Source organism: Theropithecus gelada, chromosome 7b, assembly GCF_003255815.1.
Source record: "Theropithecus gelada isolate Dixy chromosome 7b, Tgel_1.0, whole genome shotgun sequence".
NCBI lineage: Eukaryota > Metazoa > Chordata > Mammalia > Primates > Cercopithecidae > Theropithecus > Theropithecus gelada.
Genome location: NC_037675.1, coordinates 5386275 through 5400548, shown reverse-complemented (window position 1 = coordinate 5400548; position 14274 = coordinate 5386275). Strand labels below are relative to the sequence as shown.

Genomic DNA, 14274 nt, shown 5'->3' with positions numbered 1-14274 from the left:
TTTGGGGACCCCAGAAGGGCCCACCTGCACTTCTGCCTCAGTCACCATGGGTAGGGCCCTCCGGGCTTGTCTTGATGCCTTATTTAATACAACAGTAGGCACCGCGTCCTGGGCACAGACCTCCGGGAGGTTAGTGATAAGAGAGGCACCCACTCCTCACGGGGTCCCTGAGGCACCCACAGACCATGGCACTACCTGCCACTGCCGGGCTCCCGGGCACTCACCGTGAGCAGTGGACGGGGCGGGGGCGTGGGTGGGAGCATGGTGAGAAGCTTAGCAGCTCCATCCAGATGCGAATTGTTCCTCCCATACTTCCCGGGCTGCAGGGGCCTCCATTTAGAGCTCCCAAGGAGTCAGAATCCACACCTCCGCAAATGGGCCCGCTTTCCCAGGGGCCCCCTGCCCAGACCTTCCCTGGGCTCTGTGGGTTTTGACACCTCTCTGTAACCTGGCGGGGGGCCACCTCACACCTTTGGGCAACATAAAAGCTCAAGCCTGGAGGTGGCTAGCCCAGCCTCCCAGAGCCTGCAGCCCGGCCATGGCCCAGTCGCCTCCTCCGCAGAGCCTCCTTGGCCACGACCACTGGATCTTCGCCCAGGGCTGGGGCTGGGCCGGCCACTCAGACTCCACGTCCCCGGCCTCCTCCTCGGATTCGTCGGGTTCGTGCCCCTGCGACGGCGCCCGCGGACTCCCGCAGCCAGCGCCTGCGGGCTGCAGCTCCCGAGCCGCAGAAGCACCCGCGACGACGCCCAGACGAGCGCGCAGCGGGCCAGCGGGCGGACAGCGGCAGAGCGCCAGCGAGCGGGAGAAACTGCGCATGCGCACGCTGGCCAGCGCGCTGCACGAGTTGCGCGGCTTTCTGCCTCCCTCCTTGGCGCCCGCCGGCCAGAGCCTGACCAAGATCGAGACGCTGCGCCTTGCCATCCGCTACATCGGCCACCTATCGGCCGTGCTGGGCCTCAGCGAGGAGAGTCTGCAGTACCGGCGCAGGCAGCGCGGGGACGCGGGGTCCCCTCGAGGCTGCCCGCTGTGCCCCGACGGCGGCCCCGCGCAGGCGCAGACGCAGGCGGATGGGCAGGGGCGCGGGACAGGCCTTGTCTCCGCCGTCCTCGCCGAGGCGTCCTGGGGGTCCCCGTCCTCCTGCCCCGGAGCCCGAGCCGCACCCGAGCGCCTGGGAAGGGGGGTCCACGACACGGATCCCTGGGCGACACCCCCTTACTGCCCCAAGATACAGTCGCCTCCGTATTCGTCCCAAGGGACAACCTCCGACGCGTCTCTTTGGACGCCACCCCAAGGCTGTCCCTGGACGCAGTCGTCCCCAGAGCCCCGGAACCCGCCAGTGCCCTGGACGACGCCCCCAGCAACCCTGGAGCTGGCCGCAGTGTACCAGGTATGTGTGGAGGCTCTTGCTGTGTTCCCCAGCCTCCAGTCTGCAGAGAATCTCATACTTTTTCGATCCCAGCTTATCTACTCCAGGATTATCTAATGGAGGGGAGAATGGAAAGAACCCCCAGCTCCTTGGGAGAAGAGGTTGGACCCTGGGAAGTTAAGGCCACCTCCACAGTCACCACAAGCAGTCTTCACAGCCATGGGAAAGAGGGAGAGCCCGCCGACTTGCTCAGAGGGTGGAAGGTAGCAGGGTGGCTTACTGGCTTCAAGTGCTATTAAGAGTGCAGTGGGGGAAGGAAGTCCCAGGGTAAGGGCAGCTTTTCCCCAGTGCATGGGCCTGGAGCGGGTGATTTCAAGTTTTCTTCAAGCTTCATTCATTCATGAGGCTCATGAATGACTCATGGTCCATAAAAAATCTATTAACCAAAATTTGTTGAACACTTTCTGTGTGCCCATCATCATTCTTGGCACCTTACATGTGTTATTCAGCCCCAGTAATGACCATGGGAAGTAGGTATTATCAGCTTCCCTAGTTTACATGTGAGAAAACTGAGACAAAAAGAGCTACCTGAGTTCTCATTGCTAGTGAGTAGCAGAACTGGGATTTAAGCCTTAGCAGAGTGTCTCCTGAGCCAGTGCTCTTAACCAGTTGGCTTTGCTACATCCATTGCACCAGGGCTGCCCAGATGCTGCCAGCCACACCATGGCAACGAGCTAGATTCAAGATCTCTGGACATCAGGGAGCAGCCCACTAACCAGGCTGCTCTTACCTCTCTTGCAGGGTCTCTCTGTGTCTCCAGAGTCCTGTCTTTCGCTGGGAGCTCCATCTCTCCTGCCCCACCCATCATGCCAGAGACTGCAGCCTCAGACCCCCTGGGGGTGCTGGAGCCACAGTGCAGAGGTGGTGCCCAACTCAGAGGACCAGGGACCAGGCGCCGCCTTCCAGCTCAGTGAAGCAAGCCCTCCCCAGAGCTCAGGCCTGCGATTCAGTGGCTGCCCTGAACTTTGGCAAGAAGATCTGGAGGGGGCCCACCTGGGCATCTTCTACTGAATGGCTTTGACTTCCCTCTCTCCATCCAGGAATCAGGCCTGTAGCATGGGTGCCTCCTCATTTGCTACTTAGTGGTTGTTCATGCTTTCCTTTAGCCAAGGCTCCCTTTTTCTAAGTGATGTCTTTCAGGGAAGCAGTGTTTGAAATAGATAGTGGGTATCTTCCCTGGATGGAGTCAGGGCGGGGGCAGTGTCCTCCACTGCTAGACACCCCCAGAATGCCTGGCGCTCTGCAGAGCACAGTCTGAGCTGCTCTAAGAAGAGGTCTCCTTTACCCCAAAGGCAGCTGGGCAGGGACAGGTGGGAGAATGGGTGTAGGAGGCAGGCCCCATACTCTGCTTCTTGGTGACAGTTGGCCAGAGCCCTATATGCTTTGATTTTTTGTACTTAAAAAACACACACACACACAACAAAAATTTAGTTTGGTTTTGTTTTTTGTCCATCAACCTGGGTTTTTCTTGCCTCTGGAAAAGGAAACATGTTTTCCTTCTGTGGGGAACAAGTTCTGCTGCTCCTTCCTTCCCGAATCCAGGCCTGCTAAGATATGTGTGGGCCCTCATTTGTCAGTTTGACCATATTTATTGCGCTGGTGCTCCAGGGCCAAAAGCTCCACCTGGCTTGCTGTGCAAGGTAGCACAGGTGGGCTGAACTTGGGCCTGCCCACTTGCCCCAGCCACATCACCACTGCCCTTTTGTGTTCTGGGAACATTCCTGGTGACTGGTGGGGTAGGTGCATGCAGCTGTGGACAGACAGACAGGACCCCCAAATGGGGAGACCACAGTCCCAGAGACCTGTGATTTAGGGCTCTTTCACAATGACATGAAATTTTCTTCAAAGAATGCTGGGAGTGGTTCCTATGTGCTAGGCCCAGTGTATTAGTTTGCGAGGACTGCCATACTAGAATGCCACGGGCTGGGTGCAGTGGCTTATGCCTGTAATCCCAGCAGTTTGAGAGCCTGAGGCTGGAGGATCCCTTGAGGCCAGGAATTCGAGACCAGCCTGGACAACATAGCAAGACCCCGTCCCTACAAAAAACTTAAAAAAAAAAAAACAACCACAGACTGGGTGGCTTAAACAACGCAAATTTATTTTCTCACAATTCTGGAGGCTAGAAGTTCAAGATCAAGGTGTAGGCAGGTTTGGTGGCTTCTGGGGCCTCTCTCTGTGGCTTGCCTGTTCATTGAGCCCCCACACAGTCACACATCTGTCTCTATTGTCTGTGTCCTGATTTCTTATAAGGGCACTAGTCATGTTGGATGAGGACCTACCCTAAGGGACCCATTTAACTGTATTTACTCTTTTAGGGATCTTTTTCCTAATACAGTCATACAGTTACATTCTGAAATATTGAATGTCAGGGCTTAAACATAAGAAATTTTTGTTTGTTTGTTTGTTTGTTTGTTTTTTAGACAGAGTCCTGCTCTGTTGCCCAGGCTGGAGTGCAATGGTGCAGTCTCGGCACACTGCAACCTCTGCCTCCCAGGTTCAAGTGATTCTCCTGCCTTAGCCTCCTGAGTAGCTGGGATTACAGATGCCTGCCACTATGCCCAGCTAATTTTTGTATTTTCAGTAGAGATGGGGTTTCACCATGTTGGCCAGGCTGGTCTGGAACTCCTGACCTCAAGCGATCCACCTGCCTCAGCCTCTCAAAGTGCTGGGATTACAGGTGTGAGCCACTGCACCCAGCCCAACATAGGAAATTTTTTTCTTTCTTTTTTTTGAGATGGAGTCTCACTCTGTCACCTAGGCAGGAGTGCAGTGGCATGATCTCAGCTCACTGCAACTTCTGCCTCACAGGCTCAAGTGAGTCTCCTGCCTCAGTTTCCCTAGTAACTGGCCTAGGTGCCTGCCACCATGCCCGGCTAATTTTTGTATTTTTAGTAGAGATGGGGTTTCCCCATGTTGGCCAGGCTGGTCTTGAACCCCTGACCTCCAATGGTCCACCCGCCACGGCATCCCAAAGTGCTGGGATTACAGGCGTGAGCCACCACGCCCAGCCAAACATAGGAATTTTATGAGAACACAGTTCAGCCGCCTTGGCCTCCCAAAGTGCTGGTATTACAGGCATGAGCCACTGCACTCAGCCATACAGGAATTTTATGGGGACACAGTTCAGCCCGTAGCACCATGTGTTAGGTGCCAGAGAGTAAATATTCCCCAACTAATGTGAATTACAGGGAAATAAATGATCAAAGCCCAGGTCCTAAACACAAGGATGGGGATTTGTGTGAGGTGCTTAGGGACCAGGATGCGGTAGCCTGGTGGGAGGCAAGGTTGGCAGTACCATCTCATTCTTGAGTTACCTGATTCCTTAGTCCTGCTGCCTTGATTGCAGTGTCTTAAGAGTAAGAGGCACTGCCAGGATCTTGGGAAAAGGACGCCAAGATCCATTAGTAAAGGCTCCTGTCGGCATGGGAGCCAGTGGTGGTGGTAACTTCCTTCTGTATCTGCTGACTCATGGAGGAGAGAGTTGCAGGAGAGGTGACCTTAGAGCTGGGTGTTGAAGGATATGCAGGAGTTTGCCAAGAGGAGTGAGGGAGGAGAGGTCCAGGCAGGAGCAACAGCATGAGCCAAGTTGAAACAGAAGCATCTAGTGTCTAGAGTTGACAGAGAAAAGTGGCAAACAGAGCCAGAAAGGGGCTTGGAGGCAAGACGGGGGAGTTCCACGTGGTGGTTGATGAGGTTTTGGCCTCTGTTTCCTGAGTGATGGGCAGCACTGAGGGTTGGGAATTGGGGGTGAGCTGGTAAGAAGGCTGCTCTCAGTCCCTTCGGCCACTTCATGGAAATGGAACCAGGCAGGAGGCCATTGCAACAGTCCAGCTTGAGAGAAGGGGAGAGGCAGCACAGAGAGTGAGCTGCCTGATTTCCTGGGCCTGAGCTCTTGACATGCAAGGCTTTCCCCTGTCATTCTGCAAGGTTGCCTGTTGTCTCTGACGTGTCCTGGGGCATCGGGCAAGTCACTCTGAGTTTTCACAGTTCCTAAAGGAGGAACTATGTTGGGTGGTGCTGAGGTACCTTCTTCCTTTAACCTTCCAGAAGTGCTCTGGTTCTGCCCTTAGGGCCGTGCTGTCCCGAGGGGCTGTCAGCCACAGCTGGAAGGATGAGAAAAATCCAGGCAAGCTTAGAGCAGAGACACAGCAGGTTGCGCATTCTGCTTGGCTCTTACTTGCTGTGTAACCAAGTGAGACTGACAGGCATCCTTTGAAACCTCCCTGAGCCTCAGTTTATTCAACTGTGAAGTGGAGACATAATAGACCCTACCTCTCAGGGTTTTAATACTTGCCATATAGTAAGTGCTCAATAAAATGAGTACTGAGGCCAGGCGTGGTGTCTCATGCCTGTAATCCCAGCACTTTGGGATGCAAAGGTGGGGCGATCACTTGAGGTCAGGAGTTCGAGACCAGCCTGGCCAACACAGTGAAACCCCATCTCTATTAAAAATACAAAAATTAGCCGGGCATGGTGGCAGGTGCCTGTAATCCCAACTACTAGGGAGGCTGAGGCAGGAGAATCACTTGAACCCGGGAGGCGGAGGCTTCAGTGAGCCAAGATTGTGCCACTGCACTCCAGCCTAAGCCTGGGTGACAGAGCGAGACTCTGTCTCCGAAAAAAGAAAAAAAAAGTACTAAGTAGAGTCACATTACCTAAGATAACCTAGTCTAGTGGTTCCCAAACCTGGCAGCGTGCTGTGCCATCTGGTTCCGGGATCGTCCTCTGAGAGCATGATTCAGTGAGTTAGATTCCCAGGGTAAAGTCTCAGGTTCCTAGGTTTTAACAAGATCCTCTCCAGGGGATTCTGAAGCCCAGCCAGGTTGCGAACCATGAATATTCTTCACCTCCAGTTAGGTGTGGACATTAGGCTCATCACTCCTAGTCCAGTGCTCTCTCCTCCCAAGAAGACCCAAGGTCCTGGCTCCACGGTCTCTTAGCATCTGCACTGAAGGCAGAACTAAACAACAACCCTGTCTCCTTTCTTTGGCTCCCACCTATCTGGAGTTAGTCCTTGTGGCGGCAGAGGGAGGTCCTCCCTGGCCATGTTTCTCTAACTCTGAGGCCCTGTGAGGGCTTGAGTGGAGCCCAGGAGAGTTCTGGCCTTCACCAGCAGCAGCCAGAGATAAGCATCCTCTGGAACTTGGAAGCCTCGTTCTTCAGTTCTCCTCAGCATGGGCCTCTATGGCGAGCAGAGGCAAGAGGCCCCATCGCCCCAGCCAAGGAAGCATGTGCGGATGCCCAACTGGGGTTGCCTGGGCCGTCCTAGATGCTGCTGGAGTGAGGGGAGCTGGGTCCAGGTGGACTCCGGCGAATATCCCCATGCCTGTCCTCCCACTCTGGGAGCGAAGGCTCAGCCCTGCATCTCAGAGCAGCAGACCCTTACTGCCTCCAGTCCATCTGTCCATCCATGGCTCCATCCCAGGCATGCTGCTCTGGGCTGTACCTCTCTGCTAAGTGCCTGGCAGGGGAGGGAGAGGGACTGATGCTTGTACCCTGCCTGGGATGACTGGTCCCCCCACACCTTCTTCCTGGGAACCCCAGTCACTGTCTATAAGAGACTGAACACTTGCTGAGTACCTCACCCAGGCCTTTCAATGACCCTGCAATGGAGAGAACATTCAGTTTTTCATATGGGTAACTGAAGCTAGGAGAAGTGAAATGCTTGGCCCACGTCCAGAACTGTGCTGAAAGGTTCTCTCAGGGCCAGGTGCGGTGGCTCATGCCTGTAATACCAGCACTTAGGGAGGCCAAGGCAGGAAGATACCCTACAGCCAAGAGTTGGAGACCAGTCTGGGCAACATAGCAGGGAGCTGCCTCTACAAAAAAATTTTAAATTATCCAGGTGTGGTGGTGTGTGCCTATAGTCCCAGCTACGAGAACTGAGACAGGAAGACTGCTTGAGCCCAAGAGGATGAGGCTCCAATGAGCTGTGATCGTACCACTGCACTGCAGCCTGGGTTAACAGAGTGCTACCCCACCTCTATACACATACAAACGAACAAAAAGCAAACTTCAAATTTGTTGGGCACAGTGGTTCACATCTGTAAACCCAGCACTTTGGGAGGGTGAGGTGGAAAGTTTGCTTGAGGCCAGGAGTTTAAGGCCAGCCTGGGCAACATAGAAAGACCCCACCTTTAAAAAAAAAAAAAAAGAAAGAAAGAAAGGGAGGGAGGGAAAATGAGGCCAGGCACAGTGGCTTACTTCTATAATCCCAGCAGGCAGATCACCTGAGGTCAGGAATTCGAGACCAGTCCGGCCCCGTCTCTACTAAAAATACAAAAAATTAGCCTGGTATGGTGGCGAGCACCTGTAATCCCAGCTACTCAAGATGCTGAGGCAGGAAAATAGCTTGAGCCCAGGAGGTGGAGGTTGCAGTGAGCTGAGGTCGTGCCACTGCAAGCCTGGGCGACAGAGTGAGACTTTGTCTCAAAAAAGAAAAGAAAAAGAAAAAGAAAAGGAAAGATTGCCTTAGCTGTGCTGATTCCACAGTCTCAAAAAGCTGGGTCAGAGGAGCCACCAGGGCTGCTTCTTGCAGAGCCTCAGCACCTTCCATTCCTGCTGGACTTGATGCTGAGGGCTCATCTCCCTGGCAGATAAGAGCGCTGGGCAGGGAATCAGCCACCAGAGTTCTAGTTGGTTCCTGCTCTTTGACCTTGACCAAGGCTCTGCAGGCATTGCTCTGGCTCTGTGTATCCTCACTGCATTCCAGGATCAGCCTTGGAGGGCCTGATGAGTGCCAGCATTGTACACTGCCAGGTGGCACCGTCATAAGTGTTTGAAACAGAGCGATTCCATCTTGAATAGGGGCTGGGTAAAATGAGATTGAGACCTGCTGGGCTGCATTCCTAGGAGGTTAGGCATTCTTGGTCATAGGATGAGACGGGAGATCGGCATAAGATACAGGTCACAAAGACCTTGCTGATAAAACAGCATGTAGTAGAGAAACCTGCCAAAACCTGCCAAAACCAAGATGGTGACAAAAGTGACCTGTGGTCATCTTCACTGCTCATTATGTGCTGATTATAATACATTAGCTGCTAAAAGACACTCCCACCAGCATGTGACAGTTCACAAATGCCACACCAACATCCAGAAGTTACCCTGTGTGGTCTAAAAAGGGGAGAAACCCTCAGTTCTAGGAAATCCCCACTTCTTTCCAAAAAACTCATGAAAAATCCACCCCTCATTTAGCATATAATCAAGAAATAAGGCTGGGCACAGTGGCTCACGCCTGTAATCCCAGTGGTTTGGGAGACTGAGATGGGCGGATCTCCTGGGGTCGAGAAACCCCATCTCTAATAAAAATACAGAATTAACCGGGCATGGTGGTGCATGCCTGTAATCCCAGCTACTTGGGAGGCTGAGGCAGGAGAATCGCTTGAACCTAGGAGGCAGAGGTTGTGGTGAACCGAGATTGCATCATTGCACTCCAGCCTAGGCAACAAGAACGAAACTCTGTCTCAAAAAAAACCAAAAACAAAAACAGAAACAAAATTCAGAAATAACTCTTCAGTTTACTCAGTTGAGCAGCCGATGCCGCTGCCCTGCCTGTGGAGTAGCCATTCTTTGATTCCTTTCCTTTCTTAATAACTTGCTTTCACTTTATGGACTTGCCCGAATTCTTTCTTGCATGAGCTCCAAGGACCCTCTCTTGGGGTCTGGATCTAGACCTCTTTCCAGTAACGGCACAAGCACGGCATTATAGACATCAGGCACTCCATCCCCGCTCCAGATGGAGAACCGGCTTCCACTTCTGTGCAGGGAGTAAAGCCAGACAGCGGTTCCACTTCAGTTCTACTGAGTTGTAACTTCATCTCCTTGCCCTGCAGTTTTCTTATCTGTAAAGTTGAGATAAAGATGTTCCTTATCTCATGGTACAGTTGAGAACTAAATGAAATAATGTGCATAAACTCTTCTCCCTGGCAGGCCAGCTCTCTCCTCTGCAATGTCCGGGGAACCTGGAGCCCATTAGAAACTCAAGATGGTGAGGCTGGCCCCTCCCACAGCTGGACCCCAGAAGGTCAAGTGCTAGCCACAGCCCCTGGGTACTGGCGACAGGAAGGGTTGGCCCAAAGTGACTGGTGGAGCTTAATCTGGGGCAGCCCAGGGAGCCTCCTGGCTGGTGGAGGGACAGTGCCCCATCACCGGGGCTGGCCTCCCAGCTTAGCCAGCCCTACTCTTTGATGTGCGGATGGTGGTGGGGGATGGGGGACCTTCCTGGCCCCAGGCCTGCCTGCTTCTCACAAGGGGGAAGAGGCTGGTGGGGCTAGAGCCAGGAGACAGGGTCAAGGGTGATAATAAAACCCAGCTCTCCTTATGTGTCAGGCCATTTGCTAAGTACATGTATCTCCTTCAATCCACACGCCAGCCTAACAGCTCTGACACTGCCTCGTTGTGCAGATGAGACTGAGGCTTGGGCATGTAGGTCCCTTGTCTAAGAAACTGAAACCAGACCTGCTGGACTCCAGGATTCCAGCCTGCAGAGCTGGCCGTGGGTGTCTGTTGGAGCTGACTCCTAAGGACCCCTATGGCTGTTCCTGCCTTCTCCTCCTCCCCTCAGCCTTGAATGTTCAAATGGGACTTGCGGGGCAGAGGCTGAGGGGAGCCTGCCACAGTCTGGCTCCATTTGTCAAGAAATGCCCACCAGAGCCAATGTATGCGTGGAGCTGTGCAGGTCCCAGACCTTCTCAGAGTTGGCCCTGACCATCCTCTGCCCCAGGCGATGTGGAGGGCACAGCCCCCACTTTATGAGCCTGGCAAAGCTGTCCCCACCCCATGGCTTGCCTACTCCTCAGCCCAGCCCTTCCCTGTGTGCTGCTCTAGAAAACAACCTCTTTATGCATTGGTACCCGCACCCCACTCCACCCCGCTCCACGGAAGACTGTGGGGCGTGCCCTTGGCCAGCGAAGAGTGGCACCAGGTCTGGGACCCTGCGCTTGCTGCCTCCACTGCACAGAACTGTCCCACATTGTCCCAGGTGTTCCTGTGGGGGCAGGAAGAGGGGCACAGCACCCTGCACCCTTGCCTCATGTTAAGGAGGGTGCTTCCTGAAGAGTATTCCCTGTGCTCTGCCAGGGCCCCTCTCACCACTCACTGCGGGAGCACTGGGTCCACAGCTGCCCACCCTCCACCTTGTGATGCCTCCCCAACACCCAGCATCTCCAGCTGCCATCAGAATAGGGATAAAAGGAGACCTGCAAACCGCCCAGCTAGCTCAGTCGATAGAGCCCAGAGTCCTGCAGGCAGACACGGAGGCATAGGTGCAGGGCACCTGCAGGAAGGGCCAGCAAGCTGGGCACGTCTCCCGTCCTGTGCTCTGGGGTCCCAGGCTCCACGATGCTCCGCATGCACCCAGCTTCCCTCCACCCAGCCTCCCCAGCCGCTGTGCTGACCCACTCCTGCTTTAGTTTAGTAATGAGTCTCACTCATCTAGAAATCCTTTATTTACATTTTCTCTTAGAAAAAAACATATACAGATCTGCTGCCCTGTTGATTCCTCAGATTTGGGGTCCTTAGGGAAAGGTGAAAGAGGGTACAGGGCGGTCCCCCGCAAGGCCGTCCATTGTCCATCGAGAGCTTCTGCTCATCTGGCCCTGGAGCTGGGCTTCCCTGAGATCAGCCCCAGGGCCCTGGGCGACAGGCACCATGCCAGGCCTAGGGCGGAGTTGGCATGAGAGGCAGGGGCCGGGAGGTGCTCAGTCAACCTGGTCATCAGGAACTAGACTGGCTCACAGGCAGAGAGAACGTAGGCTGGAGACTTTGTCCTTGAGGGGAGGACACTGGTGCCTCGGGCTCCAGGAATGGAGGCCCTGCCACCAGCCGCTGGGATGGACACACGTGGGCACCTTGCATGGGGGCCGGGTGACTTTAAGGGCCGGGGACTATTTGCTGTTTTCTGTGAACCACTGGAGCACCACCTCCTTGTTCTCCTTCACCCACTTGATGTTGGCTCTCGTCTTCTCCAGGGCTTGCTCCAGGGCCCGGGTGCCTGAGCCGAAGCCTGTTTCCTCGTTGTCCTTCTTGAACTGCTCCAGCTGCCAGAAAAACAAAGATCCTCAGCCCCGTCTGGGTCCCTAATACAGCCTTGAGGAGGAGCTCTCTCAGGCCTCTGGCTTCCCACTCCCACTTTAGAGTCCCCATGGATGGGACCACACCTGTTCTAGGGATAGAGAGGACGTCCGCCTTGTTCCTGGGCAAAGTCCTTGTCAACACAGAGGTCGCAAAAGACAATCCCAGGCAAAACCTGGCTCAGGAAGATTCTGGCCTTCATGTGTAATATTTCATTATAATATCAATCCCATCAAGAGAGTAGAGAGGGGCTGATGAAGCAACCAGCCAAATCTAAAATGTGGAAATTTCTACACCACAAATGATCCAGTTGCTTCAATAAATAAATGCTTTTTTTAAAAAAATACTCCTACAAATTAGAAGAGTTATCAGTCCTGGAGGTTCTATCCAGGCAGTCATCCAAGAGAATGAAATAAAAGGAATCCAGAAAGGAAGAAGTAAAACTATGTGTATGACATGTTTGCAAACATAAAATTTTAAGGAATCCATTAAAAAAAACTATTAGAACTAATGATTTCTGCAAGGTTGCAGGATACAAGAGCAATACACAAAAATCAATTGTATTCCTATACACTAGCAATGAAAAACCTGAAAATGAAATTAAGAAAACAATTCCATGTACGATAGCATCAACAAGAATGAAATATTTAGGAATAAATTTGACAAAATGAGTGCCAGACTAGTATGCTGAAAACTACAAAACATTTTTGAAAGAAATTAAAGAACGCCTAAGTAAAAAGAAAAAAGACCCAGATAAATCTGTGTCCATGGACTGGAAGATTTAGTATTATTGAGATGCCTATAGTCCCCATAGTGGTCTAGAGATTCAATGTCATCCCATCAAAATTTTAACTACTTTTTTTTTTTTTTTTTGCAGAAATTGATAAGTGATCCTAAAATGCATAAGAAATTGCAAGGGACCAAGAATAGCCAAAACAGTGTTGAAAAAGAACATAGTTGGCCAGCCTGGGCAAGGTAGTGAAACCCTGTCTCTGCAGAAAAATACAGAACATTAGCCAGGCTTGGTGGCATGTGCCTATATAGTCCCAGCTACTCAGGAGGTTGAGGTGGAGAGATCACCTGAGCCTGGGAAGTTGAGGCTGCAGTGAGCTGTGATCTCACCACTGTACTCTAGCCTGGGTGACAGAGTGAGACCCTTTCTCAAAAAAAAAAAAAAAAAAAAAAGCAAATTGGAGGACTCACACTTCCCAATTTTAAAACTCACTACAAAACTACAGTAATCAGGACAGTATGGTGCAGGCATAAGAATACAAATGTAGATCAATGAAATAGAATTGAGAATCCAAAAAGAAACCCTTACATTTACAGTCAATTGATTTTCAACAAGGTTGCCAAAATCATTCAGTGGGAGAACAGTCTTTTCAACAAATGGGACTTGGACAACTGGATACCCATATGCAAAACGAATGAAGTTGGACACCAACCTCATATCATATACAAATATTAAGTCAAAATAGATCAAATGCCTACATTTAAGTGAAAACATAATAAAACTTTTTTTTTTTTTTTGAGGCAGAGTCTTGCTCTGTCACCCAGGCTAGAGTACAGGGGCGCGATCTCAGCTCACTGCAAACTCCACCTCCCAGGTTCAAGCAATTCTCCTGCCTCAGCCTCCCGAGTAGCTGGGATTACAGGCGCCTGCCACTGCGCCCAGCTAAGTTTTGTATTTTTTAGTAGAGACGGGGTTTCACCATCTTGGCCAGGCTGGTCTTAAACTCCTGACCTCATGATCCACCTGCCTCGGCCTCCCAAAGTGCTGGGAATACAGGCATGAGCCACCGTGCCCAGCCAATAAAATGCTTAGTAAAAAACATTGTCAAGTCTTTTGTGGGTTTGAAAATTTTTTTGAAATAAAAAAAATAAGTATAAATCTTCATGACCTGGGGTTAGACAATAGTTTCTTAGATATGACACATAAAGCATAAGCAACCAAAGGAAAAAAAACAAATAGGATTTCATCAAGATTTAAAACTTTTGGGTATCAAAAGACCTATCAAGTGAGTGACAGGTCTCATAGAATGGGAGAAATACTTGCAAACCCTATCTCTGATAAAAGTCTAATATTCAGAATATATAAAGAACTTTTACAATAAAAAGACAACCCAATTTTAAAATAGCAAAAGACTGGGCACAGTGGCACACGCCTGTAATCCCAGCTACTCAGAAGGCTGAAGTGGAAGGGTTGCTTGAGCCCAGGAATTTAAGGACAGCCTAGGCAACATAGTAAGACCCTCTCTCGAAAAGAAAAATAATCAGTTTTACCCATTTCTCCAAAGATACACAAATGTGTATAAGGCCAGTAAGCACATGAAATATTCAACATCATGTAATTACTCATTAGGGAGATACAACTGAAAACCATAATGATACCACTTCCTACCCACTAGATGACTATACTAAAAAAGGGGGGAAAGGGAGATTAAGTGTAGACATAGAGCAATTAGAACCCTCATATGAGGCCGGGTGCGGTGGCTCAAGCCTGTAATCCCAGCACTTTGGGAGGCCGAGACGGGCGGATCACGAGGTCAGGCGATCGAGACCATCCTGGCTAACACGATGAAACCCCGTCTCTACTAAAAGATACAAAAAACTAGCCGGGCGTCGTGGCGGGCGCCTGTAGTCCCAGCTACTCCGGAGGCTGAGGCAGGAGAATGGCGTGAACCCGGGAGGCGGAGCTTGCAGTGAGCCGAGATCGGGCCACTGCAATCCAGCCTGGGCCACAGAGCGAGACTCCGTCTCAAAAAAAAAAAAAA

At 51.8% G+C, this 14274-nt stretch overlaps 2 protein-coding genes across 2 annotated transcripts in view; one reads left to right on the top strand and one right to left on the bottom strand.

Moving 5' to 3' along the window:
- The first annotated feature begins 538 nt into the window (after positions 1-538).
- MESP2 (mesoderm posterior bHLH transcription factor 2) lies at positions 539-2855 on the top strand. The gene is made up of 2 exons (XM_025392649.1): positions 539-1390; positions 2171-2855. Exons 1-2 carry the CDS (start codon positions 539-541, stop codon positions 2438-2440), a joined length of 1122 nt encoding a protein of 373 aa, XP_025248434.1. The 3' UTR covers positions 2441-2855.
- Positions 2856-10857: 8002 nt separating this feature from the next.
- ANPEP (alanyl aminopeptidase, membrane) overlaps positions 10858-14274 on the bottom strand; it is a 31435-nt gene continuing 28018 nt past the window's right edge. The window contains exon 21 of the mRNA XM_025392256.1: positions 10858-11466. Coding sequence (XP_025248041.1) covers positions 11314-11466 — 153 coding nt within the window. The 3' untranslated portion in view covers positions 10858-11313. The remainder of the gene's footprint in view (positions 11467-14274) is intronic.